General features: G+C 44.1%; 1 protein-coding gene across 7 annotated transcripts in view; it reads left to right on the forward strand.

Moving 5' to 3' along the window:
- The window catches only part of LOC131576565 (cytochrome c oxidase assembly factor 1 homolog), a 51789-nt gene extending 43965 nt beyond the window's left edge, over positions 1–7824 (forward strand). For all 7 annotated transcript variants that reach the window (XM_058833406.1, XM_058833411.1, XM_058833407.1 and 4 more), the window contains 4 exons: positions 262–364; positions 2874–3025; positions 4896–4972; positions 7489–7824. In XM_058833406.1, the coding sequence (XP_058689389.1) occupies positions 271–364; positions 2874–3025; positions 4896–4972; positions 7489–7585 (420 nt within the window). In that variant the 5' untranslated portion in view covers positions 262–270 and the 3' untranslated portion in view covers positions 7586–7824. The remainder of the gene's footprint in view (positions 1–261; positions 365–2873; positions 3026–4895; positions 4973–7488) is intronic.
- Positions 7825–11989: the final 4165 nt, after the last annotated feature.

The raw sequence follows: 11989 nt of genomic DNA on the forward strand, positions 1-11989 counted from the left end.
TTCTCGGCAATTAGCAAAGTGGTGGCATCTCTAAAAGAAGTTGAATAAACACATTCAACCCAGCTGGGTTCCCAGTTTGCTCTGTTCTCACCACTCTTCCTTCTGGGCGCACGGTGGGGCCCCAGCAAGCAAGAGCTCGATGCCTGTGCACTGCGCTTTCATTCAGGCCTTGTTGGAAAGGGCTTGTAGGAAAGAGGAGGAGGGGGAAAGTAACCCTTTGGCTTTCTTTCTTTTACAACTGTCCTCTCTTTTTCTTTTCAGGGAGGAAAAATGCCAGCTTCTCTAAGAAAACTGCAGCAAATGGCTGTTTTCATGGGACTGTTCAGCGGCGGGGGATGCATCGTGATGTATAATCTTATGCAAAGTAAGTCTTGGGTGTTGTTAGCAACCTTATTTCTCCTCTGCCCCTTTGACTAGCTTTTGTGCAGTGGGGAAAATAGCAGCATGCAAGTTGTGAAAAGCAGATGAAGTTAAGGGAAATGTGGCTGAGCTTCTGGGTTCTGCCTCTCTGGGCTCTACTTTTTTCATCCCCAGGGCTTTTGCTCTCTCGGGTGCAGCTGTGTGCATTTCCAGAGGCGCATATTGCATAGGGAACAGGCTGTTGTGGTCAGAAGAAAATCTGGTTTTTAGGGATTTCCTGGGGGTGATGGTGAAGCGAAAGCTTCACCTGCAGTAATGCAGGTTTCATTTCTTAACTGAGATTTTGTAACTGGGCAGAAAAAGAGGACCATCTGTGAGAAGGTTGTTAAAGTCTAGCTGTTCTATCTGTCAATCTCTGCGTGGTGCTGGCCCTTAAACACAACACACCTGTGAAATGCTAAGAAATTGTAAGTTTGTCCTGAATTAAGTACAGGTGAGAGCAGTCAGCATTGAGAAGACATGGACAAAGAGAAGAACTAGACAGGTGATGTTGCTGTTTATAGACATCTCTAATTGCTATGTGTGTTTGGCCAAGAATTCACATTATTAGTCCAAATTATAGATGTTTATGTTTTCTAAAACTGCTTTTAGATATTTAGCATCAGAGCAGAAATAAGATTTGCCTCTCTCTCAGGGGGTGCCATAGGCCTCTTGGCCCCATGCCTCTCCCTTGTTAGTGCTATCAAATGCTATTGCTTTTCACCTACCCTGATACCAAAGGATGCTGCCAAAAAAAATGTGTAGCCAAGCCTGTTTCTCAAGCCCTCAGATAAGCTCTGAAACCTGCCCTTCATTTTACACATATTAATAACAAATCAGACAGGGCTGGAAAGCAGGCTTTAATTTTAGGCAGCTCATGCCCCCAAGCTCTGGAGTACATGATAGAAATATGATCCTTATGCTTTAAAATATTGAATTTGGCTTTAACAAGGACATTAACATTTTTTTAATTTTCAGCTTCAGCACTGTTATCTAGAAATCTCGTGGGGTAGTCAACCCCTGTGCTACACAGCAAACCTGAGGGCTTGTTCCCCACATGCCTTGGCTGTGCAGTCAAGTGGCAGATTGCAATGGCTACTTCTGGCTCTCTTGCAATTTCAGTGGCCACTGAGCAGCTGCCTGATAACTCGGCCACGCTCCCTTGGCTCATGCCTGGGGCTATCCCAGTGCCTTCTGCCCAGTGCACAGAACTGGCCCATACATGGGCTAGTGAGGAACGAGTGGCCTCCATAGTGGTGGGAGCAGTGGGAGAGGCTTCCTTCCCTTCCCTTCCTTCAGGCTGAAGGGAAGTTTGCATACACGTGGTCTCTGTGCAAGCTTGTACAAATACTCAGGTAATCCTATTTCTACTTATTCTCATCACCTCCACACCCTTCTCATGGAAGCAGTCTGCTCAGCCAACTCCAGCATGCTTTCAGCTCCCCTACCAAAAGATGTGGGGACAAATGGATTAGTTGGGCATTTAATGTCTAATGCATGAGATGCTAACAAGGAACTGCTGAGAAGGAGCACCAAGGAAATTAGAATCCATTTCTTCTCCAACCTGCAGGATGAACACAACATACTTTTCACACAAGAAACAAACCTTGCACTTTATTTTAAGCCCTTTGAAAGGTGAGGGCAAAGTTGCCAGAGTAAGATTTAACAACTACACACTCTTAGCTTATCTCTGCTTTTCTTGATGTCAAAAAGCCCCAGCAAGACAGCCTTAACACTGTTAATAAGCAAATCTGTCTCCATAAGGAGGGTCTGGAGGTCTCCAGCTCCTCAGCTGCACCCTTCCCATTGATGACCACGACAGAGCATTTCACAGCCATACAGAGCAAACAGACATTGATAAATAGCAGTTTGCCACAACTGTCCTCCATGTGCCAACACTGCAGCATCTATTTACAGTGCTTGTGGCTGCTTGACCAGTAACTTGAGTGGTGCCTCCCTTCTAAGGCCTCTGTCAGAAGAGTTGTAGCTTCATGGCTGCCACTTGGAAAGCTGTACCAAGACCACAGCTAGAGTTCCACAGCAGCAGCACTTCCTCTCTCAGTGTGTGCAGGATATTCTCCATTCTTAAAATATTTTATGTACCTCCAACAGAAAAAAATAAAAATAGAATTTTTATCAGAACACTTCAGATATTCATCTTTGTATCTTTTTTTCCCCTTCCTTTTAGATAATCTACAAATGCATGAAATGTGGGGAGACACAGCCGTAAGCTGAGCTGTATATCAGAATGGAACAGGCTATGTTCAGAGCCCTCTTCACTTAAATGAGCTGAATAAACATTTGCTTCTCTGATGTAAGGGTGTGTTTCCTCCTTTAGCCAAATTTCTCCTAATTAATAGTTTTGGACTGTATTTCAGGGAGGGTGTGGTAGTCTGGAGAAAATGTCTTTTTCTTTTTTTTAAGCTTATGTTTTAAGTGAACAGTCTCCTCACTACCCTGCTTCTCTCACCTAGAAAGTTTTGCCAGGACCCAGTATTACCAGCAAGCTTTGGAGCAACTGAACAGCAATCCTGATGCCCTGGAAGCCCTGGGTGCCCCCCCTCTTAAGGTTCACAACATCCACCTGACAGATGGGAGCAATCGTGTGGACACAGAAAGAGCACGGGTAACACCGGGCAGGCGGTGTCACAGGGTGGCTTCCCGAGATGTCAGGTGACAAGAGATCAGCCAGGGGATTTTCAGCGGGTCACGAGTCACCTGGGGTTACTGGAAGGAAGTAGGATGGAATACCAATTGATCTGGAAGAGGAATGGATTTCCAGAGCATAAATCTACTAGCCTAGAAAGAGCAAGAGTAGCATCTCCATGTTGTGCTATATGGGCCCATCACAGAATGCCGGGGAACCTCTCAAGACAGTCAGCTCCAACCCCCACACTGTAAGCCACAAAATCATTTTTAGAGATGTATCAGATCCAGCTTTAAAATAGCACCTGCCTTCCTTTACCCCCCAGATAGGTCCCATGCTAGTTTTTAGAGCTTTATTCAGAGCAGTTTTACAGCCTCTTACAGGCCATGCTGCGGTACAGCATAAATGGTGTGTTTTTTAAGAGCACCTGTAAGTTTGTGTCATTGGGAAAGGCTGCCCAGCCTGAGACTCAGCATGAGGGTTACTCAGTGACTGGAGAATGCTGTGCTTGGTGCTGAAGTATTGCACAAGGCTGCCTTATATCAGCCAAGGGCTGGGCCCAGGCAAACCTTGCAAGTACACTTCCACTTGGCATTGATGCCTCAAAAGTACTTTCCATCAGTGTTTTTATCCCTTAATCCAGGACTGGCTGCCTTTCCCTTATTTTGCTAGTAATACTGAGTGCCCCTAGGAACCTCTCCAGGTCTTTCACTAAGGTAACTCATCACATGGGACTAATTTTGTTTTTACTGGTGAGTAGTTATGAATGCCAGGGACCAAGCAAGGGCATTAAGGAATGGGTCAGATCTTACAATGAGGGAGTGTGGCTATCAGGGTAAGATAAAAGAAAACCTTTAACCAGCTCACATAAAATTACTTTCCATTTCACTTCAGCCAGGCTGCACTTACTTGATACCCTGGACCAAAACATTTCCTGTGTTTTATACAGGACACCAGGGAACATATCTAAGGAAAAAAATTGTGCAAAACCCCACACAATCTCATATACTGACTGAAAAGAAGATACCCTTTCCCACGGATGTTTTCCTATGTCACTGTTTAAGAATGCTGGTCGCTTGGGTGACTCAGGGTGAAGTCAAACCCTGCCTTCTACTGACCTCACCCAAGACACAAATCACCAACTTTCTTCATGCTCCTGAGTATTCATGTTCTCATTAAATAAGCTGGTTAATCATCACTATACCACAGGTCAATTTACTGACTTTAGAACATTCCCAGCTCCTGGGTCTCTTGGCAAACACCTGGAATTTTCTCTGATTGCATCACCACCAGCAAATGCTACACCTGAAACATTTTTTTCAGACATTAGACCCAGTGTAATTTGCTGCTGCTGCTGCAGCTTTGTTTGTTAAACAGACAAGTGATAAAATTTGTCACACTGAAAATTAAAGATCATTGAACATCTCATTGCCTCAGTGTGTGTTGAGGGACTGATATGCAGAGGATCTCAACCTACAGGCTGGTAATAGTTATGGGAAGCTCTGACAGTTCAGGTCACCTCTGGATGACCATGCATTCTGGTAAGGAAAGGTATTTGATCATAAATATTTCAGGGAGCCAGTGGTTTTCCCTGGGGGTTGCAGCTGTAGCACAGTACATTCTTTCGGCAGAGAGAGATTAATGCATGGCAGAGCAGACATACTTGTGTAGCCACACACGTGTTAGTAGTTAGAATAGCTTAGTACAACTCTGAAATACAGTTAAAAAAAATAAATAAAATTATAGTGTTAAAGTTAAAAAGGTGTGAGCTCTTTGACTAGAGGGAGTAAATGTCTGTTTCATTCATAATACACTTTGTTGAATCTTTAATGTGCTTTTACATTTGCAGATAAAGTTACCGGTGTCTGGAACAAAATCAGCAGGCTACCTCTATATTAACTCGGAGATGGACCACTCCCATCAGTGGTGCGTACTGGGGGAGGTAACAGGAGAAATGGGAAAGAAGTGGTAGGAGAAAAGAGTAGAGGAGGATATTTGCTTTAGTCATCCATGTTGCTGAGGTCATGCACACAAATCAAGCAGAAACTTCTGTCTGAAGGTCTTGTGAAAGGTTATTATTTTCATTAGGACAAAAAGGTAAGTTAGTTGAGAAATATTTTTTAATCCATCTCTCTGAAGGTGAATAGAAGAGCAACATGAGCCATTCCTTTAAGTGTGTTCTGCAAAATGTAGCTCAGTACATAAAGAAATATTGTGAGCCAAGGTAAAGTATTGTCCCCTTCCACCCTGCCTCCCCACAGAGGTGCAGGGGCTGTTGAACAGCAGTCCTAACTCTGGTAATTATGGATTGCAATAAGGGAATCACACATTATATCATTTATTATTATTGCACAGCTATATTATTATAGTTCTGCAAGCTGAGCTAAAAACACAGGATTTGTATTTTTAAGCTATCCAGGAAGTGTGGTCCTTATTGTTAAAAAAAAAGGTGCTAGAACTGATACATTATAGCAGAAGGATACTCTGATACCATATCATATAGAAGTGACTTTATATTTTCATAGTACTGAAGCCTGAAAACCTCCTTTGTCAACAGTAAACTGGTTTCTGGAACTGAGCAAAGAATTACTGCATGAACTCAAAAGTTTAACTAGATGCAAACCTCTTGTTAGTTACTTCTATTAGCTCTGTTTAGAAACCAAAAGCTACAAAACTTTTACTCAGCTGCCACCAGCCATATGGTGATGCTTTCTATTCATAATTAGATGAGCATGACTTACTGGATTTCTCTTCTGAGTAAGTATGGGAAGGAAAGTGTAAAAGGATGTGAGAAAGGCACTAGGCTGGGACTTGAGAAACTCAGTACTGGACCTGGCCTCCTTCCTAATGATCAGGAACAGCCCCAGAGGTCCCCAGCCCCATTTCTTGCATACCTCACTTCCCTGGTGTCTGAGCTCTCATCTCCTCACTCCTCCTTAGTCCCTCCTCACAGACAGTTCCCTGTTATTCCTGGTTCACAATTACTGTGATGGCAAAATGTTAAACTACAGCAGTGCATACGCATCTCTTGGAGTTTTGTTTTAAAGTGAGCTCTTTTTACATTTCTGCAAACCTAAGAAAAGGAAAAGGCATCTGCTCATAAAAGGATTTGTGGCAGATAAATCTGTCTCCACCAAATCCACCCGTGTGCAGGGTCCTGAGCACAGCTTCACATGGGGCTGAGACAGGACTTGGTGCCCTTGCATGCCACTAAGGAACTAACAGTAAAATGGCTGGGAGTAAGGAGCAAGTAAGCAGGCCACCCTGGTGGGATGCTGCAGAGTGCATGTGTGCTTTCCCAGGGGAGACCAGGGCAGCTCTCACACCGATACAGACAGAGCTAAATGACACCAGGAGTTGAGTGCTCTGTGCAAGAGTAGCTGAGGCACCGGAGCCGCTGAAATGCATCTGACTCTGGGTGCACAGACTGTCCATAGTGGTTTATTTATTTTATAAAAGAGAAGACAACTGAAAAATAAAATTTGGAGTCTTGTGAGCTCTTTTTGTCCAGGAGGAAGTGGCATTCACCCAGAAGCAGGCAGTACAGGGATGGGGAGGGTGCCCAGAGGCAAGGGCAGCCAAGGCACTGCAAAATTACTCTTGCCTGCCCTGAGGTGACCAAGAGAAGGGCTGAGCCCCCAGGCCACACTATGGGGAATGGGCAGGTGACCTCCAAGCCTGGTTGCTTGGCCTGGGTTGGGGGTGGGAGCAAAGGGCTACTGAGCAGAGGCCTACTGCAGACCCATTGCACAGAGGTGCAACAGCCTAATTACCTAATTTTATGTACTCAGCACTGACTCCAGCAAAAGCAGAGCTGGGCCAGTGCCAGAAGCTTTTGAAAAAATCCTATTTTAGTAGCCCAAAATAATAGTCCTTTCCAGCTGGAAAAGCAGCATGAGTAGTTTCTCAGAAGTGGGTTTGGAGCAGAGCTTAGAGGAAGGAAAATACTCCCCCTCAGTCTCCAACAAATGCAATTTTCCTTCTTTGAGTAACCACTGTCGTACCCTGTCAGGTTTTCAGCAGTCACATTGAGTGATCACACAGTGTTCAAACTCTTCCAAGCCAGAATAATTCCTTAGCAACACTGTCTGGCTCCAAGGCTGGAGAAGAGTGGAGCAAGGAATGCACCCGCAGGACGGAGAGGAAAAAAGGCACCGGGTCGGGGGAGGAATGTCCTAAGAAGAGCTGGCAGGTTTTTATTTGAATTGCAGCAAATAGGAACATGCATACCAGACCTTTAAATCTGGGCTGTGCTACAGTATTAGGGAAAACAGCTTTCAGAAGCTGGCACTCACAAACCAAATTTTAAAACACTTAAGAGAATTTTTAAAAGCAATGAATGTGTAGAATGATTCTTTACTCAGTGCCAGCTGTTTCTACACTGACTTTGCCACCTTAAAAATGATTGCTACAAGTTAAAAATCTTCTTTGGTTTGTGTCAGCTGGTGCCTTCAGAATGTCACCTTGAAACTGCAGGATGGTCAGAATATTCCCGTTTACCAGTCTCTGGTGGAAAGCATTGGTGTGCAAGAAGGCTAAAAATCAGGGACAGCTGCATCTCCGCCTCCCATTGAGCCCAAGTAGCCATTAATCGATTGCATCCTGCTGTGTCTGTGAATGTACACAGTTGTCACAAGTGACAGTTTCACTTAAGCGGGTGCTCTCAAGACAATTTTCTCTCTAAGATTGACCTCATCATTGTTGTAATTGTAATTTCTTTCTTTTGCTGGTTTATTCATGTGTTTAATAGAAGCCTAAAATAAATATCTTGCAAAAGAGTTGCTGTTGCAGAGAAGTCATGTGCTATGCCCTGTGTGTGCTGGTAATATGAATTTGAAATAAATAAACACACTGCCAGGAAACTGAGCTTTGTTTTACAGTAGCAGAACTATGTCAGGACAAGTCAGTTTCTCAAAGCTTTGAGTAGCCTTGCTGCCTCAGTTTCTCCCCATTTATCAACAAGATCTTGCCTAAACCAGAAAGGATGAAGCAACAAAAGTGAAGCTCAGCAGCAGCACCCTCAACTTCACTTTTCAGGTAGATTTGCACCCTCAGAGTTATCATTACAAAGCTTATGAGATAGCTGAGGCCACTCAAAAATTCCAGGAAGAGGCTCATGCTGAAGGTTACTCAGAAGAAGCCACTGCTTCACACCAGCACTGCCTGACAAGTTCTGGAGAGGACATGTAAGGAGAAAAACACTCAGGAAGGTGCAGAACAGATGAAGGCACTGCCATGATTTCCTCTGACTACCACAAGAGATTTTGACTGTGCCATCAGGTAGAATATTCATCACCAAGCAAGTTGAGGAATAAGAAAAGCATCCCAAACTAGCCAAAAGATCTCCCCCAAACCCAAACAATTTCAACTTCCACCTGACACTGCCGTTGCAAACAATTGGAAAGCCTAAGGCACAGTCTGAGGCACAGAAAAATAGAAGGAACTGTCCTGTCTGTAGTAGAAAGTAACAGGGGAGCCCTTAAGAACATCCAGTCAAAAGAGTTTTTTGAATTCACTGTAAGAGAGATGCTTAATCAGGCTGCAGCTAGGGAGAGCCCAGAGCTTATACCACTCTATTCCCTGTTCCTCACCCCTCCATCTCTTCTTCCAAATCTGAGTCCAAGAAATTCACCAAGGACATAGGCACTGCAAAGCTTTTCAAGAGCCATGACTATTACATATAGAAGGGAGAGCTAGAGCAAAGAATTTTAAGAGAACAGTGAGCATTTTCTTGTTCAACAATGTCCCAACAAACTGTGCAAGGTGCCTTTTGGACAAACCTGAAAAGCAAATTCCTTATGAGAAAGGAGATGCTAAAGGGCCACAGCAAAAGCATCTTGAATAAACAATTTTAGAATGAAACAATACACATATGCTTTAGTTTGAACTTCACAAAGAGCTTTCAGGATGAACAGCACTTGTGAGACCTGATCCAATCCACATAAAAGCCCAGCACACCAGGGAGAGGATTAGAATTATTCAGAAAAAGACAGCATTGTCCAGCTTTAAGATTGAAATTGCTGTTTACTGGGTTCACAAAACAAAATACAAACCAAATTTCATATGATATGAAAACATTAGCCTTGCAGTACCACTAGCAAGAGCAACACCTCAGGGATATGGAGATCTGCTGGCCACCTGGTGCCACAGAGCTTGATCAACTCTAGATTTTGGTCAGTGAAGAAGTTTGGTGGGAAATCAAACAGCTAAAAGGAAAAAGCCAAATCAACCACTTCCCATCCCTCAATTACCACTTCCTTGGATGCAGCTTTGATTTGTTGCTGATCTGCAAAGATACCATGGCTGTGGAGAGGAACCCCAGCCTGTTCAGTCCCTCCCTGTGACTGCACTGGGAGCATCTGGCACACATTGCCGTTCATCTGCCTTTTGTCACCTCTGCGTGCTCAGTAAGCCTGGGACCTGCAGTGGCTGCAAAGTGCTCAAGTGTCCAAGAAATCTGGCCACAGGCACCCCAGCCTACAGCGCAGCATTTGCTCACCACCTCCCTGTCCCTTGAGCTGGCACACACAATGTCCCCATGCTGGCTTCACAAGCTGCTGCACCACAGCACCACTGCCTGGCCCGGCTCCAACCCTGGCTTTTCCAGGCCTGGAGGAGTTTTCCCCACACAAACCTTACAAGTAACACTGGAGATTTTATTACCTTGCTTGGGGAAAGCAGAGCTTACAAAGACACACCATCTCTCATTTTCTCCCCTGAGCACCCCTTTAACTTTGAGGGCTCTCAGTCACCTCAACTAACCCACTGGTTCCCCAGAGTTATGAGAATGGGCAGTATCATCATATCATACCAATGGTTTTCTCAATCAAATCTTAAAACCCAGAGAAGGAAGAAAGCAGTGGGTGGAGCTGGAAGCCAGCAAATCAATAGAAGGGGACACAAGGGAAATCACAAATAATTCCCTGCATTTGTTTTACTACCTAGTAGCCAGCAAACACAGAATTTCTTGCCTCATGACCTTGAAGAACCTCGGAAGTTAATTCCTCTCCATGCTTGAGCTCTTTTAGGATGTACATGTTCAAAATGAGAAAAAAGCATCAGGCTGTGTGTTCAGTGCCAAGAAGCTTTGGTCATGTGGCTCCCATTAAATACATCACAGCCAAAGGCAGCTGCTTTCCTAGAGGACACAGGTGCAGCAGTAGCAGCCAAGGGAGCTGGAACATGCCAGGAAAACAGGGCGAGCAAAGGTCTCAGAACCACCACCAGCAGCTGAAAACCCAAATAACTTCAAAAGGGCACCTGGGCACCACCCCTCTTGCAGTCTTTTCTTCTAAGGAGCACTGGAACAAGATTAGGTTGTCTTTAGCTTCCTCATGTCACTGAAACACTGTTTTGTTGTTGTTTGGTTGGTTTTTTTGTTTTGGGTTTGTGGGTTTTCTTGAGAAAATCTTTACCTTTTAAGAAAAGACCCTGGACCCCACAAAACACTTAAGGTTGGGAGGAACCTTGGGAGATCATCTACTCCAACTGCTTCACTCCTACCAGAGTCAGCTTGAACAGATGCCTGAAATCACATCCAGTCCGGTTTTAAAGATCACCAAGGGTGGAGACTCCACAACCTCTGGACAAGCTGTTCCAGTGTTCAACCATTCTCACAGTAAAAAAAGCTTTTTCTCATATTTAAACAGAATTTTGTGTGCTTGAGGGTGTGCTCACTGTCTCATCCTGATACTAGACACTGCCAAGACGCATCTGTCTCCATTCTCTTTACTCTGCCCCCACACTGATCCCTCCCCAAGCCTTCTCCAGTTCCACATCTCTCAGCTTCATTAACAGGTGCTACAATCCTTTAACCATCTTAATCATGTTCAGTATGTTAAAAATTTTCTTTTTAATTGGCTTGAAAATTTGTGCAGTTCCTTTTCCAGTTGTTGATGTGTTAAAACAAACATCCTCTTCATGACCTTTGCTGGATTGCCTGTTTGTTTCTTATTCTCTGGTTTGATTTTAATCATTTCTGCCAGGCAGTAATCACCCTCAAGGAAACTACCAAGGTGGCAGACTGTTCAGGGCAAGAATTTAATTTACAGCTGAGGAACAGCAGATACTGCTCAGCACTGTTGCAACACTTGCACCTATTTGAGTTGGAGCTGATGGGCACACAGGGGCCATGTAAAGCTAGATGTTTTGAAAGCATTGCCTTCAGAAGGGCTAAGTGGGCTGACATGTTCTCTTTGGAGTATGTTTCTTCAAGGAGTGATAGAATTTTGTCCAAGTTATGGGCCAGTCAGTTCACTTCCTCTTTGGGACAGATGTCTTGCATTGCACAGGTTGTTTGGATTCACCTCCCATTTAGAAATGAGGATACATCCAGTTCTTTCCTACCATGTGTTTGACAAGCATCTTTCCTGCTTCTAAGTTCCCTGAGTTTTCCACAAAATTTACTACAAAGTTTCCTGCAGCAGGGCCTGGGCAGTCCTGTCATATCAGGAACAATGGAGACCTGCCTGCTCTTGGTGTTACTTTGGAAAATATATCACACCTGGCCAAACACCTTTGGTTCATTTCAAGTAGCACTAATCGTATAAAAATACTAGACTAATGTAATTTCTTGACCAATCTAAGGCAGTTTCTACTAATTTGCATTCCTAGAAGATTTAGGAGCAAAGGACTGTCATGTAATAACTTTTGTGAAACAATCTTTGCCTCTCCTTGCTTGGTAAGGCCCACAAGACCTTCCATACAGCATCCAGATCAACTGGACCTTACAAGATGCTACTGGAAAGTGGCAGATGGTAAGTGATATCCTGGCAGCTCAGGAGATTTCTCTGTGAGGATTAGTTAAAAAGCACCTGTGCAATTCAGTCTGTATGCTGGCATTACAAATTAATTGAAGAGATCGGGTGCACCTGATTTTAATGCATCACCAGCTTAGCTGCGATTCTACTTGTACAAGCAAGCAAAGACTCAATGTAATTAAGT

This window comes from Poecile atricapillus, chromosome 2, assembly GCF_030490865.1.
Source record: "Poecile atricapillus isolate bPoeAtr1 chromosome 2, bPoeAtr1.hap1, whole genome shotgun sequence".
Taxonomy (NCBI): Eukaryota; Metazoa; Chordata; class Aves; order Passeriformes; family Paridae; genus Poecile; species Poecile atricapillus.